The sequence below is a fragment of the Delphinapterus leucas genome, chromosome 3 (assembly GCF_059928025.1).
Source record: "Delphinapterus leucas isolate spDelLeu-1000000601 "Yukka" chromosome 3, BTC_Dleu_Yukka2, whole genome shotgun sequence".
NCBI lineage: Eukaryota > Metazoa > Chordata > Mammalia > Artiodactyla > Monodontidae > Delphinapterus > Delphinapterus leucas.
Window position 1 is genome coordinate 44873771 of NC_143131.1, and position 23795 is coordinate 44897565.

Below are 23795 nucleotides of genomic sequence, written 5' to 3' on the forward strand. Positions count from 1 at the left end.
CAGGAGAAAATATTTGCAAACAAAGCAACTGACAAAAGATTTATCTCCAAAATACACAAGCAGCTCATGCAGCTCAATATCAAAAAAACAAACAACCCAATCCAAAAATAGGCAGAAGACCTAAATAGACATTTCTCCAAAGAAGATATACAGATTGCCAACAAACACATAAAAGGATGCTCAACATCACTAATCATTAGAGAAATGCAAATCAAAACTACAATGAGGTATCACCTCATACCAGTCAGAATGGCTGTCATCAAAAAATTTACAAACAGTAACTGCTGGAGAGGGTGTGGAGAAAAGGGAACCCTTTTGCACTGTTGGTGGGAATGTAAATTGATACAGCCACTATGGAGAACAGCATGGAGGTTCTTAAAAAACTAAAAATAGAACTACCATATGACCCAGCAATCCCACTACTGGGCACGTACCCTGAAAAAACCATAATTCAAAAAGAGTCATGTACCACAATGTTCACTGCAGCTCTATTTACAATAGCCAGGTCATGGAAGCAACCTAAGTGTCCATCGACAGTTGAATGGATAAAGAAGATGTGGCACATATATACAATGGAATATTACTCATACATGAAAAGAAATGAAATTGAGTTATTTGTAGTGAGGTGATGGACCTAGAGTCTGTCATACAGAGTGAAGTAAGTCAGAAAGAGAAAAACAAATACCATATGCTAACACATATATATGGAAACTAAAAAAAAAGGGTCTGATGAACCTAGGGCCAGGACAGGAATAAAGACACAGACGTAGCGAATGGACTTGAGGACACGGGGAGGGGGAAGCGTAAGCTGGGACGAAGTGAGACAGTGGCATGGACATATATACACTACCAAATGTAAAATAGATAGCTAGTGGGAAGCAGCCGCATAGCACAGGGAGATCAGCTCGGTGCTATGTGACCACCTAGAGGGGTGGAATAGGGAGGGTGGGAGGGAGACGGAAGAGGGAGGGGATATGGGGATATATGTATATGTATAGCTGATTCACTTTGTTATACAGCAGAAAGTAACACACCACTGTAAAGCGATTATACTCCAATAAAGATGTTAAAAAAATAAAATATAACATGTTATGAAAAAAAATGTTTGACTTGTGAAATTTATGAGTAGACTTTATTTTCCTGTTCATTTATTATGCTCTTTGCAGATGAACTACCCTCAACACAAACTCAGCTGTTGAGCTGAAGAGAGATGATGATTGTTGCTACATTTATATAAACTATGCATTTTTCACACCCTATTAAATCTTTTGTAATTTTGCTGTAATTGGTTGATTAAAACATTTTGTGCAGATGATAAAATTTGCTTATTACTACCTTGGGAATCAGCATAATTTGGGACATAACAGGCAGGTTTATCCTGACTTGGTTTGAACAATGCAGAATCTGGAAGTAACTTTGGAAAGCAATGCTAGCCAGGCAGACAGGTGCAGCACACATTTATTGGAGGTGGTAAGTGATATAGGGCAGTGATGGTAGCCTAGCCTTGGGTTGTACAAATTCTTGCTAAAAGTGGCCACTTTTACTGAAATACTTTTCTGTTTTTGGAATCAATATAGGCCACATTTGGTTTTCGTGTGTTTTCTTCCTGAATAAAAACAGAGATGAAATTACACATTCTGATTAACTTTGCAGGGCTGTTGGAACAAGCCATACTGCTGAGGCAGAATGCAGGTAGGTGCTTCACACTCCTTCAGGTGAAGAAACCAATGTAAGACATATCCCTTTCCCAGCTGAGACTTGTTTAGATGTCTTTTGATTGGAGATTCATGTAGAGGTTATAATTCTTCTCCAGGTGAACTGCAAACTATGACCTCAGTGATCCCTGAGAATGGATAAATTCCAGGACTACAGTTCTTATTGAAAGATTGCAGCCAGCAAACCAGTTTCTCTCCAAATTTCTGCCTTCTAATATTCTTCCAGGCGTCTGTACTGGGTAAAAGCATCAATGAAGTGCTCTGTCTTAAATAGTGGCAAAATTTTTCTCTCTCTCTCCCCTTCTCTTTCTTCTCTTCTCTCTTTCCCTCTCCCTCTTTTCCCTTATTTCCCTCCCTCCCTCCCCCTTCCTTCCTCCCTCCCTCCCTCCCTTCCTTGCTTCCCTTTCCTTCCTTCTTTCCTTCCTTCTTCCCTCCCTCCCTCCTTCCCTCCCTTCCTCTTTATTTATTTATATTTTGCTTATGGGTGTTGAATTGCTCCAGCACCATTTCTTGAAGAGGCTTTCTTCCACTAAATTATATTTGCACCTTTGTCAAATATCAGTTGAGCATATTTGTGTGAGTCTGAGTTCTCTGTTCTTTCCCACTGATCTATGTGTCTATCCGTCAGCCCATACTACATAGTCTTGATTTCTGTAGCTATATAGTAAGCCTTGGAATTGGGTAGGCTGATTCTCTCCCACTTTATTCTTTTTTTTTTTTTTTTTTTTGTGGTACACGGGCCTCTCACCGTTGTGGCCTCTCCCGTTGCGGAGCACAGGTTCTGGACGTGCAGGCTCAGCGGCCATGGCTCACGGGCCTAGCCGCTCCGTGGCACGTGGGATCTTCCTGGACTGGGGCACGAACCTGTGTCCCCTGCATCAGCAGGCAGACTCTCAACCACTGCGCCACCAGGGAAGCCCCCACTTTATTCTTCTTTTTCAAAATTGTTTTAACTATCTTAGTTTCTTTGCTTTCTATATAAATTTTAGATAATCTTGTCTATATCCACACAAAAAAAAAATCTTGCTGGAGTCTGATAGAAATTGCATTAAACCTGTATAAGAATTTGGGGAGCATTGCATGTTTACTATATTGAATATTCTAATCCGTGAACATGGTATGTCTCTCCATTTATTTAGATCTTTGATTTCTTTCATCAGCATTTTATAGTTTACAGTATAGAAGTCTTGCATGTATTTTGTTTTATTCACACCTAAATATTCTTTACTGAGTGATTTTACTTGGCATTGTGGTTTTAATTTTGGTGTCCACGTGTTCATTTCTAATATATAGAAATAAATTTGTTTTTGTGTATTGATCTTGTGTCCTGTGACCTTGCTCAACTCACTAGTTGCAGGAGTTTTTGGTAGGTTCCTTAGGATATTCTATGTAGATAATCAAGCTGTGCAAAAAACGAACCATTTTATTTTTCTTTTTCAATATGTATGCTTTTCATTTTTTATTTCCTTTTCTTGCCTTTTTGCACTGGCTAAGTACTACGCTGAATATGAGGGAGAGAGGGCATTTTTGCTTTGTTGCCCATCTTAGGGGCAAAGCATTCAGTCTTTCACCAGTAAGTAAAATGTTAGCTCTAGAGTTTTTTTGTAGATACACTTTATCAAATTGAGGAAGTTCCCCTCTATCCCTATTTTCTGAGAGTTTTTAATCATGAATGTGTGCTAAGTTTTGTCAGATGCTTTTTCTGCATCCACTGATATGATCATGTGATTTTTCTTCTGTAGCTGGTTAATATGATGGATTACACAGATTGAGTTTCAAGTACTGAAATAGACTTACGTTCCTAGAACAAGTCACACTTGGTCATGGTATATAATTAGTTTTATATATTACTGAATTCTATTTGCTGATATTTGCTAAGGATGTCTGTATCCGTATTCATGTGGAGTATTGGTCTGTAGGTTTAGTTTTTGTATCATCTTTGTCACATTTTGATATCAGAGTAATACTAGCTTCATAATCATAACCAGGAAAAATTTCCTCCTCGTATCTTTTCTGGAAGAGATTATGCAGAGTTGATATGAATTTTATTTAAAAGTTTGTAGAAGTTTCCAGTGGAATCATCTAGGCCTGATGATGTCTGTTTCTGGGAATTTTAAAATTATGAATTTAAGTTCCTTAATAGTTATAGGACTATTCCAATAATGTTTCCTATTGGATGAACTGTGGTAGTTTATCTTTTTTGAGGAATTGATCCATTTCATCTAAATACTCAAATTATGTGTGCAGAGTGGCTTGTTGTATTTTCTTATTATCTGCAGGGTCATTCCTGATAGCGATAATTTGTGTCTTCTTACATTTTCTTTTTGTCATTATTGCTAGAGGTTTGTCAATTTTATTGATCTTTTCAAAGAATTAGTTTCTTGTTTCATTGATATTCTCTATTTTCTGTTTTCAATTTCATTGATTTCTATTCTTCTCTTTATTACTTCTGCCCTTCTGTTTGCTTTGGGTTTTACTCTACTTTTTCTAGGTTCTTGAGGTGAGAACTTAGATTATTGACCAATACTTTTCCTCTTTTCTAATGAATGTATTTAGTGCCATAAATTTCCCTCTTAGCATTGCTTTAGATATGTGCCACAAATTTTGATATGTTGTATCTTTGTTTCCATTCATAATCAGTTAGTACAAGCCAGGGTTGAATGCAATCAGTCTGACTCTTGTATTTATCACACAAGTGGTGTTTAACCTTTGACTCTTCTCATTCCCAACTTCTAACCCCAAGGCAGATGTACAAGTAATTCTGCTTTAAAAAACGAAGGAACAAAAAACTACCATGGATAAATTAGGGAGCACCCACACACTTTACAAAACATTTTATTGTCATGATAAGGGAATCCCAAGCTCCTCTTGGGACAGGTCAACTGGTTAAAAACCATTAATGACTTCCTAGAAATACTAGGATAGAGAAACCGATGCTAAATCCTTTGTTATAGTTCCATAGGTCCTTGAGGCTGCCACTTCTTCCTCTTCTTCTCCTCCCCCTTTTTCTTCTCCTTGTTCTTCTTTGTCTTCAAATTCATTCAGTCTGTTTTCTTTCAGTTGTTCAGATTTGTTTCATTTCTATTGTTCTATTTTCAAGTTCATTGATCCTTTCCTCTGCTTCCTCATTCTTCTACTGAGCTTAGCCATAGAGTTTTTAATTGTAATTATTGTATTTTTCAGTTTTAAAATTTTCCATTTGGTTCTTCTTTATATCTGTATTGCTTTGCTGAGCCTTTCTATTTTTCATTTGTTTCGAGCATATTTGTAATTGCTCATTGAAGCATTTTTTTCATGGCTACTTGAAGATCTTTGCCAGATAATTCTAACATCTGTCATCTCAGTGTTGGCATCTATTGTCTTTTTCCATTCAGTTTGAGGTCTTACTGATACTTGGTATGCCAAGTGATTTTCTACCAAAACTTGGACATTTGGGGTATTGCATTATAAGTTGCCTAAATCTTACTTAAATCCTCTATTTTAGCTGGCTTTCTCTGATACTGCTCCAAAGGGTAAGTGAGGGGGGGGTGCCACTTCATTATTGCCAGGTAGGATTAGAAGTCTAAGTCCCCTACTTAGTCTTCATTGACATCTAAGGGAGAAGACTCTTCATTACTGTGTGGTGGTGACAGTCCTAATTCTCAAGAAGGATTCCTCTGACACTGCCTCAGCAGTGGGGATATGGAGACTTCATTACCGTGTGAAGGTGGAGGTCCAGGATCCACACTTGGTCTTTGCTGGAATGAGTGGGGTTGGGGTCATAGTTTTTTGTTTTTTGGGTTTTTTTGGTGGTAGTGTTTGATGAAGTAGACTCATTATTGTCTAAAAGTTTTCTCTCTTGCTATGCAGTCCCTTTCTTGTTCTTTGGCTAGAGAGCAGGCTTTTGTTGGGGGCTTTTTTGACCTCTGTCCACTGGCATTCCTATGTTGTCAGCTTCTTCAGCTCCAAGTCTGGGAAGTATGAGGCAAAAAGGAAGCCCAGGAAACTCACCACTATGTCATTCCTTGGGTCCCATGGTACTAGCTAGTCTGTCATTGTCTCTCCACCTTCCAGAGTGTTCTTATGTTTATGCTATATACAATGTCCAGGAGTTTTAGTTGTATTTAGCAGAAGGAATAAAGCAAAAAGTACTACTTCTACTCCATCTTCCCAGAAGCAGAAGTCCTTGCTCTCTGGCTTTAATAGCCTCACTTTCCCAACATCCACTGCTGCCAAAAATAGCCTCCTCTTTTCATACCCGTTTTCTAACTTCAACTAATTGGCCTATCTACTTTAGTCACTCATACAAAGAAGTTGAAGACAAACTCAAACCAAATAACTTCATGAGAAGAGGTGATGTAAAAGAATTTGAAGATTTGTGTCCATGACTCTCATTAAATAAAATACTGAGGAACCTGCACACGGCTACAGGCAGGATATTCCTTGACCCTCCAGTATCAAAGTAGCTTGTCAAATATAATTTTATTAACATTGTTCCCCTCTGGAGGCCATCTCTAAAATGATAGATCAGAATATTCTGCAGGATTCAAAATGCATAAATAGCTCACCTTCACCGTCACAGCATTCTAGGATGGAAGGGTCTTCCCGAATCACGGCAGTCAAAGCATTGACATCTCCGTTAGATGCTGCCTGATAAACCATGGTCAGGTCAACTTCTTCAGATGAATCACCTTCATGAATCAAACAGAGACAAACTTACTGTGTGGAGAGAATTCACTGAAAGAATAACAACACCCAAAGCGTCACCCACACAAGTGATTCATGAAAATCTCTCTGGTGAATCCAGGCAGAAGGCTGAGTCATCCTGATCACATGCACCTTACCACTTCTGAAGAAAGGTGGGCCACTGTGGGCTGTAACATCACCATGTATTGGGAAGGAGTCTGAGGGATTAAGTGTCCTCTGAGATTTAATGATTCTCTCCAAGTATTTGAAATCAGTGAGACCAGATTGGGAAGTGGAGCCCTTATCTTGGTTCTGGGTTTCTTTTTTGATCTGAAATATGTTACTTTCCCTTTCAATGACTCAGTTTACCCACTTTTTTTTTTTTTTTTGTGGTACACAGGCCTCTCACTGTTGTGGCCTCTCCCATTGCGGAGCACAGGGTCCGGACGCACAGGCTCAGCGGTCATGGCTCACGGACCCAGCCACTCCATGGCATGTGGGATCTTCCCAGACTGGGGCACGAACCCGTGTCCCCTGCATCAGCAGGCGGAGTCTCAACCACTGCGCCACCAGGGAAGCCCAGTTTACCCACCTTTGAAGGAGATATTGTGCTCCTTATTCTCTGTTCTCTAGCTGGACTCTCTACCCTTTCCCTCTTGCTCTGAACCCTGAAGGCTAACCTTGATGACCACATCACCCAGGCCCCCTGGCCCTCAGTATCCATGGGAGGCACTGGTAGGAGAGTGGTGAAGAGAAGAGAGATGGGGCATTTCCTCCTGCTTTCCCCTAGTTCAGGGTCTAGCAGTAGCTGCTTCTCTCCCACCAGGAGGGTCCTCCCCAGAACCAGCCCTCACTGGGCTCCCTGTGGTAACAAACATTGTCCTTTCAACCCTGCTCATCTCTGTATGTAGTCCCTTCACAGAAGCCCTTCGTTTGAACCATCTGAGGTTTCATGACACGGTATTCCCAGAAGAAACAGCTGTATGCAAGTCCTTTGAATTTGGTAGCCACCTGTATCATACCTTTGTGCATGATTGAACCAACTAATAGTATTACTAAAGGTGACAAGAGAACTGTGGGTCAAGTGACCCCAGGGGAGCAATGGAAGGGCTGGGAGACAAGCTTTGTTTACAGGAACACCCCTTGTGAGGTGCTGGGCCAAGCCCCTCTACTTAATTTCTCCCACACATGGCCATGGTTCAGGGAAAATATATGTGTACAAGAAAAGTTTTTAAAATTGCGTTTTTCTACTAGTGTAGGCATTATGCTAGAGATACTTTACAGTTCTAATTGATCTTTAGTTGGCAGTGGTCCTAACCCTTTGGTTGGGAAGGGTTGGGCTTTGTTTCTCAGTCCCAGTATTTCTGGGAAGTCACCAATGACTTTTTAACCAGTTGACCTGTCCCAGGAGAAGCTTGTCGTTAAAAATGATTCACTTACAACAACAAACTCCATTGTAAAGTGAGTCGCTGCTCGCTAATTTATCCATGATAGGTTTGTTACTGTAGCTGTTGCTTTTAAAGCCTTCTCACCTTTACATTTGTCTGAGGGCTGGAAATGAGCAGTGAGGGATGTGAAAGGCAAATGCCACTTCTGTGTGAGTGTAAGGACCCTGGAGCCACACCACTAGGGTTCAATTCCTAGTTTGTACTAATTAGCTGTGTAAACTTGGGCCAGTTACCCTCTCTGGGCCTTAGTTTCCTTGCCTTTAAAATGGAGATGATGACGATGACAACCATGCATCTCATAAGGTTGCTGTGAGGAGTAAATGAATTAATATTTAATCCTATGTGCTCTTAGGACAGGGCATAGTGTGTAGTTAATGCTGTATATACTTTGGTACTACTACTGTTACCATTTTTTTTTCTGATAGTGTGCAAATTTAGAGAGCATTTGAAATCTGGGACATGTAGAGGAAAAGGTCTCTCTGATGAGGGCTAGCTAAAAGATCCATAGATTGTATAGAACATTCACTCTCTATTAGAAACTCCCCCAGGAGTCTAGACATTTTGTGAATATTGCTCACAATATCTTTGGACACAAGAAATAGGGTCCAGACCCAAGCACAAAGGTGGGCCTGGTATCTGGTTGTATGACCACATCCATAGATGCTGGTGATGTCACTTCAGAAGTACTGAAGTGAGGTACTGAGGTATGCTGTGGTACAAGGTATGCTGAGATATGCTGAGGTTCGAGGTATGCTGAGGTTCAAGTTATGCTGTGTTTATAGCCTGTTTATATCTTATACAACATGTTCATATAACATATATAAACGTGTTTATAACCTGTTCATTACTGAGTGCAATAAAATCTGTAAGGCACATTCATCAGACTGTAGAGTACATACAGCTGAGAGAAACAAGGAATGTATTGCCTGATAGAATTAGAATTCCAAACAACTTGCCAGAAGGATTCTAATAACATTGTATTTAATAGGGATAAACATTTAGTCTGTGAAATATCCAGTTGAACTAAGTGAAGGGTGGTTGAATCTGTAGTTTTCGTTCCTCAATATCCCCTCACCCTGCTGGTGACCTTAACCTGATTATTCTCTAGGGACCACCTCCTCTCCACTTTCAGCACAGGCAGTTGACTACATTCCTGCTCAGGGCCAGAGCATGTGACCTAGAACTAGCCATTCAGCACCAGCATTATCCTGGCCACAGATATTGGTTCAGGGATGTGCCTCAATCAGAGCCCATAAAAGGCAATGATATTTTGGATATTTTGGGAGTGCTGGGAACAAGTTTTGTTCTACCACCCATGAAACTGGGAGTTATGGCGGGGGACATCTTATGGGTGGAGAGCTTATGAATGAAGACAACACAAGAAGAGCAGAGCTGTGCTAAGAGAAAGAAATAATTGAGACCTGATGACATCATTTGAATTCCTGAATCAAGCCATACCTTAAGCCAGCACCATTTCTGGAACATTTACATGTCCCAATAAATTTCTTTTTTTGCTTAAGTCAGTTTGCATAGATTTTATGTGTTTTTCTTTTTAATCACTGCAAGAGTTCTAACTAACAGAAGGTTTTAGTGGTGGCACATTAAAAAAGCGTTTAGGGATTTAGTTGGGCAATTAACACTATAGGAATTAACAGTGATCTCTGGCTGCAGTAATAATAGTCTAGTAATGAGACTGAGGGAGATAATAGGCTTTTTCCATTCTTTTTTTTTTTTTAACACTAAAGAGGCTTTTAATTATGTAGTATTATCTCTAAGTACAAAAACTTTCCCAATCACGTCACTTAGAGATCATTTTATACACTGCTCTGTTTGGCTGCCAGTCTCTTGTCTCTCTCCTCAGCAATGGTAAGGCCGACACCCTTTCCACGAGGAAGAGAGATCCATGCTTTGTTGCCTTTGCCAATAATGAAAATGTTGGAGAGCCGGGTGGCAAAGCTATTGCCGTTGGCATCTTTCACATGAACTACATCAAAAGAACCAGGATGTCTCTCCCGGTTAGTGATCACATCAATTCTTCCCAGGTTAGCACCTCCAGTCACCATGCACAGGTTACCAGTGTCAAATTAGATGAAATCAGTAATCTTGCCAGTCTCCAAATCAATTTGAATGGTATCATTCACCTTGATGAGGGGATCAGGGTAGCGGATGGTGCGAGCATCATGGGTCACCAGATGAGGGATTCCTTTTGTCCCCACAAAGATCTTTCTCACTTTGCATAACTTATACTTGGCCTCCTCAGGTGTAATATGATGAACAGCAAAGCGACCCTTGGTGTCATAGATCAGATGAAAATTCTCTCCAGTCTTGTCAATGCTGATGACATCCATAAAACCAGCAGGGTAGGTTATATCAGTGCGGACCTTGCCATCAATCTTAATGAAATGCTGCATGCAGATCTTCTTTACTTTATCTCCTATTAGGGCATATTTAAGTCTGTTCCTTAGGAAAATAATTAGGGGGAGACATTCCCTCAGCTTGTGGGGACCGGTAGATGGATGAGGAGCAAACACACCAGTCAGTTTATCCAGCATCCAATGCTTTGGAGCTGCTACGCGCTTCAGGTGCTTCTTAGGACCACGAGCCATGGCTGCGCTAGACACGGAAAGAGTTTTTTTCCATTCTTAACTGGTCAGTGTTATGTTGAGGTCTATGGCCCATGGATTAAATGGGCTATAGGCAGCTGGAGAATATTCTGAGGAGAGTGACCACAGTATGACTGGACTTCATGTCACCTGATGAACAGTGGAAGGAAACAGATCTGTTCACTCTGAAGATTACTCTGTGTGGTCATGATGGTTGCCTTCACATATTTGAAGAGGTTTTTTTGTTTTGTTTTATTTTTTAAATTTAAAAAACCATGGTAAATATACACATGCCATTTTAACCACTTTTAAGTGTAGAGTTCAGTGGCTTGATGTACATTCACACTGTTGCAACCATCACCACTATTCATCTCCAGAACTCTTTTCAGCTTCTAAAACTCAAACTCTGTTTCCATTAGACAAAAACTCCCCATTCCTCCCTCCCCTCCGTCTCCTGGAAACCACCATTCCATTTTCTGTCTCTATGAATTTGACCACTCTAGATATCTCATTTAAGTGGAATCAGTAGTATTTGTCCTTTTGTTACTGGCTTATTTCACTTAGCATAATGTCCTCGAGATTCATCCACATTGTAGCATGTGTCAGAATTTCCTTCTTTTTAAAGGTTGAATGATAATCTGTTGTTATGTATGTACCACATTTTGTTTATTCATTCATCTACTGGTGGACACTTGGGTTGTTTCCACCTTTTGGCTATTGTGAATAATGTTGCTGCAAACATCGGTATACAAATAACTCTTGCAGACTCTTCTGAGTATATACTTAGAAGTGAAATTGCTGGATCACATGATAATTCTATTTTTAATTTTTTAAGGAACCACTGTACTGTTTTCCAATGTGGCTGCAACATTTTATATTCTTACCAACAATGCACAAGGGTTCCAATTTCCCCATGTCCTTACCAACACTTTTATTTCCTGTTTTTGCTTGTTTGTTGTAATAATAGCTAGCCTAATGGGTGTGAAGTGATATCTTGTGGTTTTGATTTGCATTTCCCTATGATTAGAGATGCTGAGCATTTTTTCATATGCTTTTTTGGCCATCTGTATATCTTCTTTGGAGAAATGTCTAAGTCCTTTGCCCATTTTTTTTTTTTTTAGATGTTGGGGGTAGGAGTTAATTAATTAATTTATTTATTTTTGCTGTGTTGCGTCTTCGTTTCTGTGTGAGGGCTTTCTCTAGTTGTGGCAAGCAGGGGTCACTCTTCATCGCGGTGCGCGGGCCTCTCACTATGGCAGCCTCTGTTGTTGCGGAGCACAGGCTCCAGATGCGCAGGCTCAGTAGTTGTGGCTCACGGGCCCCGTTGCTCCATGGCATGTGGGGTCCTCCCAGACCAGAGCTCGAACCCATGTCCCCTGCATTAGCAGGCAGATTCTCAACCACTGCGCCACCAGGGAAGCCCCCTTTGCCCATTGTTTGCTTTTCTGTTAAGTTGTAGAAATTCTTTATATATTCTGGATATTAACTCTATATTAGATATATAATTTGTATACATTTTCTCCCATTCTGTGGGTTGCCTTATCGCTCTGTTGATAGTATCGATGTATAAAAGCATTTAACTTTGATGTAGTTCAATTTGTCTACCTTTTGTTGTCTGTGCTTTTGACATCACATCTAAGAAATTACAGTAAGCCCACTACATATGAACAAGTTCTGTTCTGAGAGTGTGTTTGTAAGTCCAATTTGTTTGTAAGTCCAACAGAACTAACCTAGGTACCCAACAAACACAATTGGCTATATGGTACTGTACTGTAATAGGTTTACAGTACTTTTCACACAAATAATACATAAAAAACAAACAAAAAATAATGAAGACATTTTTAATCTTACAGTACAGTACCTTGAAAAGTACAGTAGTACCAGCTACATCACCACTGCTTTTACGCTTGCTTCCAGACATCCTGGGCTTGCAATAAGGATGCTGTACTACTGAACTTTATACAGTACTGTATGGTACACAAAAGCACAACCACTTGTAGAGGATGCACACAGGTGACAATGTGAGCCAGACATGTGAACTAACTTACGTGATTGGACATGCAAACTCACATTTGCATTTTTGAAAGTTTGCAACTTGAAGGTCGTATGTAGGGGACTTACTCTATTGCCAAATTCAATGTCATGAAGCTTTCCTCCTATGGTTTTTTTTTTTTTTGCGGTACGCAGGCCTCTCACTGTTGTGGCCTCTCTCATTGCAGAGCACAGGTTCTGGACGCGGCCATGGCTCAGCGGCCATGGCTCACGGGCCCAGCCACTTTGTGGCATGTGGGATCTTCCCGGACCAGGGCAGGAACCTGTGTCCCCTGCATCGGCAGGCGGACTCTCAACCACCGCACCACCAGGGAAGCCCCCCGCTATGTTTTCTTCTAAGAGTTTTATAGTTTTAGGTCTTATGACTAGATCGTTAATCCATTTTGAGTCATTCTGCATGTGGTTGTCCAGTTGTTTCTGCACTATTGCTGAAAAGACAATTCTTCCCCCATTGAATGGTCTTGGCGCCCTTGTTGACTCCTCAGTTGACCCCTAAGTTGACCATAGATATATGAGATTATTTCTAGACTCCCAGTTCTATTCCATGGATCTATATGTTTGTCTTTATGCCAGTACTACACTGTTTTGATTGCTGTAGCTTTGTAGTATGGCTTGAAATCAGGAAGTGTGAGACCTCCAACTTTGTTCTTCTTTTGTAAGATTTTTTTTTGGCTATCTGGGTCCCTTGAAATTCCATATGAATTTTAGGATGGATTTTTATATTTCTGCAAAAACATCATTGGTATTTTGTTAGGGGGTGCATCAAATCTGTAAATCTCTTTGGGTGGTACTGACATCTTAACAATATTGTCTTTCAATCCATGAAACACAAGACATCTTTCCATTTATTGGTTTCTTCTTTAATTTCTTTCAAAAATGTTTTGTAGTTTTCAGTGTATAAGTCTTTTGCCTTCTTGGTTAATTTTATTCCTAAGTATTTTATTCTTTTTGATGCTACTGTAAACAGGATTATTTTTCAAAGAGCTTTTAGCCAAGTTTATGGTTAAACTTTTATGTGAAATTCCAGCAGTTAGAAATAGCAGTGGGTGAGAATGACAGAAGAGTATTTTAATGGTCAGAGAGCTGTAAAAATGTCCTAGGTCTCCTCAAGAGGTAGTGAACTTCCTGTAATTAAAGATGTCAATCTTGGGACTTCCCTGGTGGTCCAGTGGTTAACGCTTCACCTTCCAATTCAGGGGTTGTGGGTTCGATCCCTAGTCAGGGAGCCAAGATCCCACATGCCTCACGGCCAAAAAAACAAAACATAAAACAGAAGCACTATTGTAACAAATTCAATAAAGACTTTAAAAATAGTCCACCTCAAAAAGAAAAGAAAAATCTTAAAAAAAAATAAGATGTCAGTCTTGGCTAGGTGGTCACCAAGGGAGTGTGTTGCAGAAGGAATTCAGACACAGAGTGAAACACAAGGTATGGGGAAAGGAAGACGTGTGAGGCAAAACAGGATGTATTTCAGGGTTTCTTCTAACCCTAAGATACCATACTAAACTACAGAGTGATTAGGAAATAGGAAATGAAGGAGCTTCCATAGAAGTTGTATAGAAACAGTCAATTTAAATTGTAGTCAATGCAAATAATTAGGCCTAAACTTAAGATAGTACAAAGAATTTCTGTAGAAATGATGAAGGGTGAAGTAGAAGTAACAAGAATGAGGAGAAGGATAACTGATGGTCCTGGTGGAATCTAAAATAGAGGCAAGAAAAATTTTTTTCTATCAAAGGTCATAAAATCATTTAAGATATGCAGAAGATCTACATAAACAAACAATACATAAATTCTTCCTTCTCTCCTTCCTTCTTTCCTTATCCATCTCACTATCTATTATCTGTCTATTTTTTTAATCTATCTACCTATCTACCTATCTGGTATCATCTATCTATCTACCATCTATTTATCATCTATTTATCTTTCTTTCCATTCAGCTTTCAGAGGAGGAGCATCGTTTGAATGGCTTTTGTCTCTCTAACTGTGTGAAAGTTAAACAGATAGTCTTATATATGGATGCAGAAAGAAAAATTCTAAAATTCACCAAGGGAGAGAGACTGAAAGTAGAGAGAATGGAAAACAGACATAAAGGAAATAGGAAGAAAGAAGCATGTGAACAGATACAGATTATATTTTATAAAAAGTTATCTACGTATATGTATACATGAAAAATATAAAAGACAAGAAGACGATGCAACAAACATCAATAGAGATAATTTTTTAGATATTATTCAGTACTTTCTATATTTTCCCAATTCTCTACAATGAATTTATATACTTTTTATAATCATCAAAATAAATCAAGTTTTAAGTGGTGAGAGAGGAGTGTGTCTTACTAGCTTTACATTAATGTGTTACTACTAGAAGGGTAGACAGAGCCTTGTGCATCTGTAATAGAGAAAACAAGTCCTTGATATTTGACAAAGTGCTGAAAAACTTAAAACATACATGTATTTAAAAAATTCTGACCTTTATAAATACCCTAGTAGATTTTTTTTAAAACAGGTACATGTTTTAAATTTTTATTAATTTTTACCTAAAAATTGGAAGGATAGGCTTTTTGGAAATCATCTGTTTTCTTCATTTTTCATGGTTAAAAACCTTGTAAACAGTTTTCTGGATGTGTCATAAATTATCAACTTAATTCCAAGGGCCCAACTTTTTAACAGTAGGATTGCAGAAATATGACAGGCTGCTAGAAGTGTTTTAGATTAGAGGACCTTCTTCAAAGCTTCTCACATTTTACACAAATATGGGTTCCTTCACATAGTGGTTCTGTCTCTGGGTTACTGCAGAGTTCCTTGGGAAAGCCCTTGACTGCATCAATTACTGGGCCTACTTTGTTGAAATTACCCAGAGGTGAGCTTGGCATTTGTTCTGCTTAAGTTGAGACCGTGTTGTGGAACAGCCAGGTCAATGTAAGGATAGATTGGGTACTGCAGTTTCAAGAGTCCAGACCAGAGGGTCTTGGGAGGATTTCTTTGGTTCATTCTATTCTGAGAATCCTTGGGTGGCTGAATGCAGCCTACACTCACTAGTGAAGTCTGGATTCATTTTGGGGCAACTACAGAAGATTCCACAGATATTTCTTAGATTGTTTTTTGGAGTGGAATTGATTGCATCTGCAGAACTGAAATTTATTCATTCATCCATTTACTTAACATCTACCATGGGCTAGTGAAATTGCAGGTACAAACGTTGTAGAGTCTCTCTGTTCCTAAGAAAAACATGCCCTAATGGGAAAAGAAGTATGTAATTTATAATTGAGATATACTGGGGATGTTATGGCAGGACAGGAGGAAGAATGATTTAAACAAATAGTTTCCTGGGCATCCTCCTAATCCAGATCACTCTATCTTCCCTCAGGATTATCTTGGGTGCTTTGGGGACAGCAGAGAAATTGTGTTTTGGGAGCTGCCTGGAATGATCTATCCATAAGGTGGTGAGGTCTTTTCACTTTTGGGGAAGATGCCAGGCCTTCACTGCACCCTGATGGCTCCATGTAACAATATTGCCACCCACTGGTGATAAAGAGTCTCTCTAGGCCTTGACCCGGGCCCTGAGCCAGGATGGTGCCAGTTCTGCTGGACAGAATTAAAACCCAGTTTGGAACACTCTGGCCATGTAGGAACAAGTTTAAGGTCACTGATACAGTTGGCTGGCATTGAAAGCAAATTAGTGTCATGTGACTCATCATATACATCATATGATACACAGCATGCATACATGCAGGCAATACAGAAAAATAGTAAGAGCCCAGCCTCCAGAGTTTGAATCCTAGCACTGCCAATTTCCTGAGAGCTGTGTGATCTTGGGCAAGTTACTTAACCTCTCTATTCTCATTCCCCTCTTGTCAAATGAGTAAGAATAATATTTACCTCACAGGGTTGTTCTGAGAGCTAAATGAGTTCATCCACATAAAGTACAATGCCTGGCACAAAGTATTCAAGGTATGTCAACGATAATATATTACCACCATTACTACTCTGACATAGATAGGAACCTCTGTCTTCTTTCCCCTTAAAGAGACCCTTTGCCTTGCTCAGCAGGCTGTAGCGATTTTGTGAGCTGAAACATTTTGCTATTTCTCGTGTTTTCTCCCACAGTCCCTCCGGGTGTACTGGCTGAGGCTTTAAGAGTGTTTTATAAAATGCCAGTCATATGGGAGGAGGAAAAGGAGTTTCTTTCTAACATCTTAAAGAGAAAGATAGCTCCAAGCTTTCTGCATGTGCCAGCTGAGAACAAATACTCAAAGCAACCTTCATGCCCTGGGAGTGGAAAAGAAGGGATTTCATTCTCTGGGGAGGAAGTCTTGCAACAATATTATCTCAAGGGTAAGTATCTGGCCACAATCAGACCTTTCTTCATAACCAAACTTGTGATGCAACACATGCTGTATTTCTTTGAATCTCAGCATCACTGTGTTCCTCGGGGTGACTCTTCTGACCGGTGAATGCCATTCCATGGCTCGCATCTCTGCTGGACATGGGGTGGGGGATAGTGCTGGGAAATGGAATTTGCTGTTCTAAGAAACATGTCTGTGTTAAACTTCAGTGATGATGCCTCCCTAGAGTGCATTTTCATAAAATGAACTTTCATTTTAATGCTACTAATTCTTAAAAAGAACTCAATCTTCAACGCATAGGACCTTTAGTATGTGTGCAATAAATGGACTGACTGATTGATGTAGTATTCATGTTCAATAGCTTTCTCACCCATTGGAGTTTTGTGGAAATCTCCTTGATGCTAAAAATATTGTGTCAAGAAGTTCTTTGGTAAGTAGGCAAGTATAAATCTTAAATGATTTTACGAAGGACTATGCTAGCCTAGCCAGTCTTTGGAAATTAAAAAGTAAGCCAAGTGTTATTTTGAACACTGTTCCTTTGATCTTCCTTACTTTCTTCTTGATCAAATGTATGACACCACCCACCTCTTTCACTTTTAAGAAATGGGAAGTGTTCATGTCAGGAATTTGCCATTTTAACTGGGGACTCTGGAAGGAGAGGAATAGGTGAAGAAGCGGGGTTTGTTTAGTTAGCAGAATAGTAGACTTAGTTGGACATGGCAGCTGTTGGAAAAGCTGGAAGAGAGTTTAGGATTGTTTTCTGTAGATCCAGAGGGAAGAACTAGTATTGGTGGGTAGAAATGAGAATAATTAAGATTTTTAATAACTAGAGCTGTTCAGAACTAGAAGGGATTATATTGTGAGCTGTGTACTGCTCATCACTACTCATGTCTAAGCAGGTTCTGATCAAGCATATCTTGGGATGCTCTTGAGGAGATATCTGTATTGAGTAGAAGGTTGACCTCTAAGGTTCCTTCTGTGATTAATATTCTATGTGCCTTTCTCATATCTGTGTAGAACCAAATAATGAATCACCTAACGCTGATGAACAATGACTGTTGTGCTGAAAAGGATTTGGAGAAGTGGGTTTTCCTTGAGTCCTTTAAAAGGTATCCTTCCTAGTGGCCCTCCACTGTGGCCACTTGTAAAACTGCCCCAAGTGTCTTGATCACCTAAAAATAGTTTAAGAAAACAAATGCAATTTGGGTGGCTTGTCCAAGTGTCAGGGATTGAACCAATCTATCTCTCTGTAGTCCTTTAGATTTGCATCTCTCCTTTTGTAGTCATCCTGTCAGCTGGGCTTCCATGGCTGTCTTCATTGTCTTGACTGTGTTTTCTCCCTCTTCATGACTGTCTCATGGGTTCCTTAAGGTAATTGAAATGGAATCCCTTCTTACTATATTGGAGTTGTTGCTTTATAAAAGGTACAGAATAAAACCCAACCTGGTGAATACTCTTCATATGACCCCACTAGAATTTTGGCAGTATGGCTCTGCTTTTTTTGCAGAAAAAAAAAATCTTGAACATTAGATAGGAGAAGTTAGAGTAGTGTTGGATACATTGTAGATACTTGATAAATATGTTTATTGATTTAATTAGCATATTCTTTTCCAACTGGCAAATTGTAGAGTACATATACGAAATGAAGTCTCATTCTTCCCAATCCTTGGGAATAGAATTAGGAAAAGTGATAGAAGAAGGAGTCTTCTGTTCCTTTAAATAATTTCATAAGGCACTATCATTTCAAGTAGAGTTGAAGTAAATGAATAGCTTCCCTCAACTCTCATAGATTATGGATATATGGTTAAGTAAGGCTGATTTAAACTGTATCATCAGAGCTGTGAGTATGTAATATTGTGAGGTCTAAAACAGTGGCAACACAGCAAAGGAAACCATAAACAAAATGAGAAGACAACCTATGGAATGGGAGAACATATTTGCGAACAGTGCAACCGACAAGGGCTTAATTTCCAAAATATACAAACAGCTCACACAACTCAACAACAAAAAAACAAAGAACTCAACCAAAAAGTGGGCTGAAGACGTAAATAGACATTTCTCTGAAGACATACAGATGGCCAATAGGCACATGAAAAGATGCTCAACATCGCTAATTATTAGAGAAACGCAAATCAAAACTATGAGGTACCACCTCACACTGATCAGAATGGCCATCATTAAAAAGTCTACAAATAACAATTGCGGGAGAGGGTGTGGAGAAAAGGAAAACCTCCTATACTGTTGGTGGGAATGTAAATTGGTGGAGCCACTGTGGAAAACAGTATGGAGGTTCCTCAGAAAACTAAACATAGAATTACCATAGGATCCAACAATCCCACCCCTGGGCATATATCTGGACAAAACTATAATTCAAAAAGATATATTCACCCCTATGTTCACAGCAGCACTTTTCACAACAGCCAAGACATGGAAACAACCTAAATGTCCATGGACAGATGAATGGATAAAGATGCCATTTGCAGCAACACAGATGCAACTAGAGATTATCATACTAAGTGAAGTAAGTCACAAAGAGAAAGACAAATACCATATGATATTACTTATATGTGGAATCTAAAATACGACACAAATGAACTTACCTACAAAACAGAAACAGACTCACAGACATACAGAACACACCTGTGGTTGCCAAGGGGAGTGGGGGAGAGGGGCAGGGATGGACTGGGAGTTTGGGGTTAGTGGATGCAACCTATTACATATAGAATGGATAACAACAAGGTCCTACTGTACAGCACAGGGAACTATATTCAATATCCTGAGATAAACCATAATGGAAAAGAATATAAAAAAGAATGTATATGTATGTATAACTGAGTCTCTTTGCTGTACAGCAGAAATGATCACAACATTGTAAATAAACTATACTTCAATTTAAAAAATGCAAAAAAAAAAGGTGACAACAGAAATGACTTCTCAATTAAATCTTAATCTCATAAAGAACTTTCTTTTTGAACAACAGAAATATTAGCCAAGTGTATTACTATGAACCAATCTGGGTTCCGTTCTCTAGTTTGTAAAATAAGGTTGACTACATCCCTGGGTCTCAACACTGGCTAAACATTAGAACCATCTGGGGAGATAAAAAACAAAAACCAAAAAAAAAAAAAACCCTGATACCTAAGTGCTAACCCCAGATATTTTGATTTAATTGATCTGTCATTTCATATGTTATTTCATTTTGGATTACAAAAATTATGAAGATACAGATAAGAGGAAAATATATACTCAAAGATAATCACTATTAAGATGTTGGTATGCTGTATATACTTGATTTATAGGCTTGTTTCCCACACATCCTGGAGCCCTCATTCCTCCACCTGCCTGTGTAATGTAAATATGGGAGTGGGGAGAAGTGCTAGCAGGAGGGGAAGCTTGGAAACCCGAAAGATCTAGTTGCTTCAGAATGTGAAGTTGTGAGCCTCTGCCCTTTCCATCTTCCCCCTCTAAAATCTAAACTGTCTCCTGTCCCCTATCCTGCACTCAAAATGGACATGGCTGAAAATAAGTGGTAACCCAACCCAAAGGCTATATAAAACAGAAGGCCAGTTCCTAAGGAGCAAGCATAATGGTTAAAAGGTGCAAAAAGCTGTGAGGTCAGGAGGCATAGAACAGGAGGGAGAGAGTTCTGGAAGGTGCTGTAGCTTGGGGTGGGTAGCGCCCTAGGACAGTGGACTCCTGCCTGTGGCTGAAGCTTGGGGGCAGTGGCTGCTGGTGGGGCAGGATTCATTGACCAAGGTAGCAACACAAATCTCAAATCTCCCACACTGTGATCTTCTATGGATGAGAATACAATAATAGAACTTGAAGAAAATGACTGAAATTTTCTGAGATCCAATGTGAGTTTGGCTAACACTAAGGCCATTTTGCTACTCATTTATTAAGTGAATCTCTGTTTCTCCTCGCACTTCGAATTCCCCTCCCACAATAAGGGAACAGATGAAGGGTAATATTAAAAGGATCTAGGGCTTCCCTGGTGGCGCAGTGGTTGAGAGTCTGCCTGCCGATGCAGGGGACACGGGTTCGTGCCCTGGTCCGGGAAGATCCCACATGCCGCGGAGCGGCTTGGCCCGTGAGCCATGGCTGCTGAGCCTGCGCGTCCAGAGCCTGTGCTCTGCAACGGGAGAGGCCACAACACTGAGAGGCCCGCGTACAGCAAAAAAAAAAAAAAAGGATCTAATGACTGGCTTGTCAGGTCCCCCATCAGACTGGAGGCAGGCCTAACAGCTGGAGCAGGGTTGATAACTTTTTAGCTGCTGGACTGTGGGCTGTGTATGTTCCTGGGGAATGGCTGGAATAATCTCTATTGATCTGAGGATACAGAGGTATTTTAATATTGTAACGACCAGTGACTAATAGTTCTTAGCATGGTGCTGGAGTTACATTTTACAAAAAAAAAGGTCATGCTGTACATATAATTTTGATTGTTGCTCTTTTTCAAACCCTTAATGTTGGATCACAAATATTTTCCTATGCCATAAGGTAAGATTTGAAAACGTTATTTATAAAATGTGGCATAAAATCCCATTGACTGGAATGAGCACAACTGATTTAATCATTCTCTTACTATTGAACATTTAAATTGTTTCTCTTTTGGGAGGAATTATTAATTCTGTAGCTATTCCAAATAATGCTATAACATTCTTGCATATATGCGTTTCTGTGCATCTTTATTTCCTTTGGACACATTCCTAGAAATGAACTTGGGAATCAACAGATTTGACTCTTTGTCAAATTGCCCTCCCGAAAGGTTGACCCAACACACCCTCCCCAAGCAGGGCTTGAGAGCATACATTTACCTCATTCTTAATGACACTGTGATTTATTGTTTTTTAAAAAATAATGTGAAAGAAGGAAAAGAGTATATCATTTCCAATGGTCATTTCTTTTATTATTCCTGAGAGAGAAGTTTTTTCACATGTTTATGGCCATTTCATGAATTACTTGTTGGTATCCTTTACATATTATTTCAAGGCATTTGTCGTTATCTAACTGATTTGAAAGAGCTCTATATACATTAAGGACACTAACTCTTCATCGGCTATCTATGCTGCAGTTATTTTTCCCTGTTCGCCACTTAAGTTCTCAGTTTGTTTTGTTGGTTTTTGAAAAATAAACCAACAAAATCTATGGATATTGCACTTATGATTCATTGCCCATGGAACCTTATACTTATGTGTTAACATTTAGCTGTAATTAATATGGAAATTTTAAACTTTATATTTGTATGCCACAATTACTTTTTTTTCCCCAAATATTGTATAATTCTCCTTTTTTCACTAATTTGTAAGGGCAACCTTATCATATAGTACTAACTCAATAACACCTTGGAGGAGGCTCCTCCTACAGCCCATTCACTGGAACTGTGGCTTGGAAAGCATGGATCCCAGAACTAACTTCTCTGCAGCGGTATACGCATGAATGCGGGAATGTGGCCAAAGTGCATCTCAATCACATTCCGAGGAGTCTTGTGGTCTGTCTATAGTCAAGGTTCTTAGCTTTTTTGTGTTTCCTGCACAGTTTTGAATTCTAGAATTTTTGGTAGCATATTTGAAGGAATTAAACTCAGAACAATCCTAAAGTTAGCAAAAAGTTCGATACAACCACTTTGACGGCACAACAATGTCTCCCAGTAGCTATGAAAGCATCCACTGTTCCGGGGGGACTCTGTCACTGTCTGAATAACAATCATAATTATGGTCAACAATATGCCACGCTTAATATGCACCAGGTACTGTGCTAAACCTTTTCTAGAAATCAACTCATTTAATTCTCACCTTATGAGAATTATTCCCATTTTATGGATGGGGAAACTGAGGCATAGGGCAGGAAAATGACTTACTCAAAGTCACACAGTTAGTAAGTGGTGAAACTCAGATAAGGCTGCAGGCTGTCAGGCCTCAGATTCAACCCTCTGACCAATGTGCACTACTGTCTATCGCTGCCCATTCACTCAGGTGGCGAAGCCCTCGTACATTCCAGTGAACCTGTGACCTTTCTTGGTGCTGGACAATATTCCACATTCCATTCTTTCTTACTCACAGCTGCCTATATCCTACTCTCCACAAGCTGTGAAGCTCAGTATTCTGCTGGAGAGACATCATTGCGCTAGAGTTTATACTCACTTGTAGCAAAAATAAAATCTACACATTAACTGAAAATTGGGAATGCATCTATGAGGAGCTGTTTGTACACCAAGGAGAGAATTAAAGTTAGTGGTAATAGCATAAAGATTCTAATATGAGGTTGAGCGAATTCTTTTAAAATATTAAGATAAATGTCAAATATCCAAGGAACAAATAGTTCTCATACTGAAGCACAGAAAGAGAATGAAATTTTTCTAATTTATTTTCTAAGGCTAGCATAAACTGCTAAAGACATGTGCATACAGGCACCTATAGATGGACCCAATTTGTAAACTCAGAGTTTTAAGTTGTAAATTAAATTCTGCGAGATCAGATTAAGTTGGATGTTGAAAGAATAATACACCATGACTGAACAGAGTTTATTCTAGAATACAGATGTTTTGATTTTCCGGTGTCTATTAATAAAATATATCACATCAGTAGAACAAAGGGGAAATATATGATTATATGAATAAAGAATAGAAATGCATTTAATAAAATTTGATATCTGTTCCTTAAAAAAGCTTAACAACTAGGAATAAAAGATTTCATTATCAATATGATTAACTACATTTATTTCTAATCAATTTCAAACACCACACCTAATAGTGAAAAAATAGGGAAAGAAAGAAGACAAATTTTATCTAATGCAGTAATATATGAAGCAAAAAGAAATGAGATAATAATCATAAAGAGCAAAATTATCAAAGTTTAATCAAAGCTAACTTTTACTCATGTTCTTTGCACTGTCCTAACAGTTTCCTTTGAATTAAGCTATTTATTTATTTCAACAATTTTATGAAGTAGGTAGTGTCTTTACC

The 23795-nt window shown here is 39.2% G+C and overlaps 2 protein-coding genes across 2 annotated transcripts in view; both read right to left on the reverse strand.

Moving 5' to 3' along the window:
* ANKRD55 (ankyrin repeat domain 55) overlaps positions 1–23795 on the reverse strand; it is a 107211-nt gene that overhangs the window by 65143 nt on the left and 18273 nt on the right. Inside the window, exon 2 of the mRNA XM_030759624.2 lies at positions 6263–6385. Within this exon, the coding sequence (XP_030615484.1) occupies positions 6263–6385 (123 nt within the window). The remainder of the gene's footprint in view (positions 1–6262; positions 6386–23795) is intronic.
* Positions 9628–10476, reverse strand: LOC111186561 (small ribosomal subunit protein eS4, X isoform-like). The gene is given in 1 exon segment (XM_022597294.3): positions 9628–10476. A coding segment is annotated over 1 exon segment (792 nt). The 5' UTR covers positions 10435–10476; the 3' UTR covers positions 9628–9642.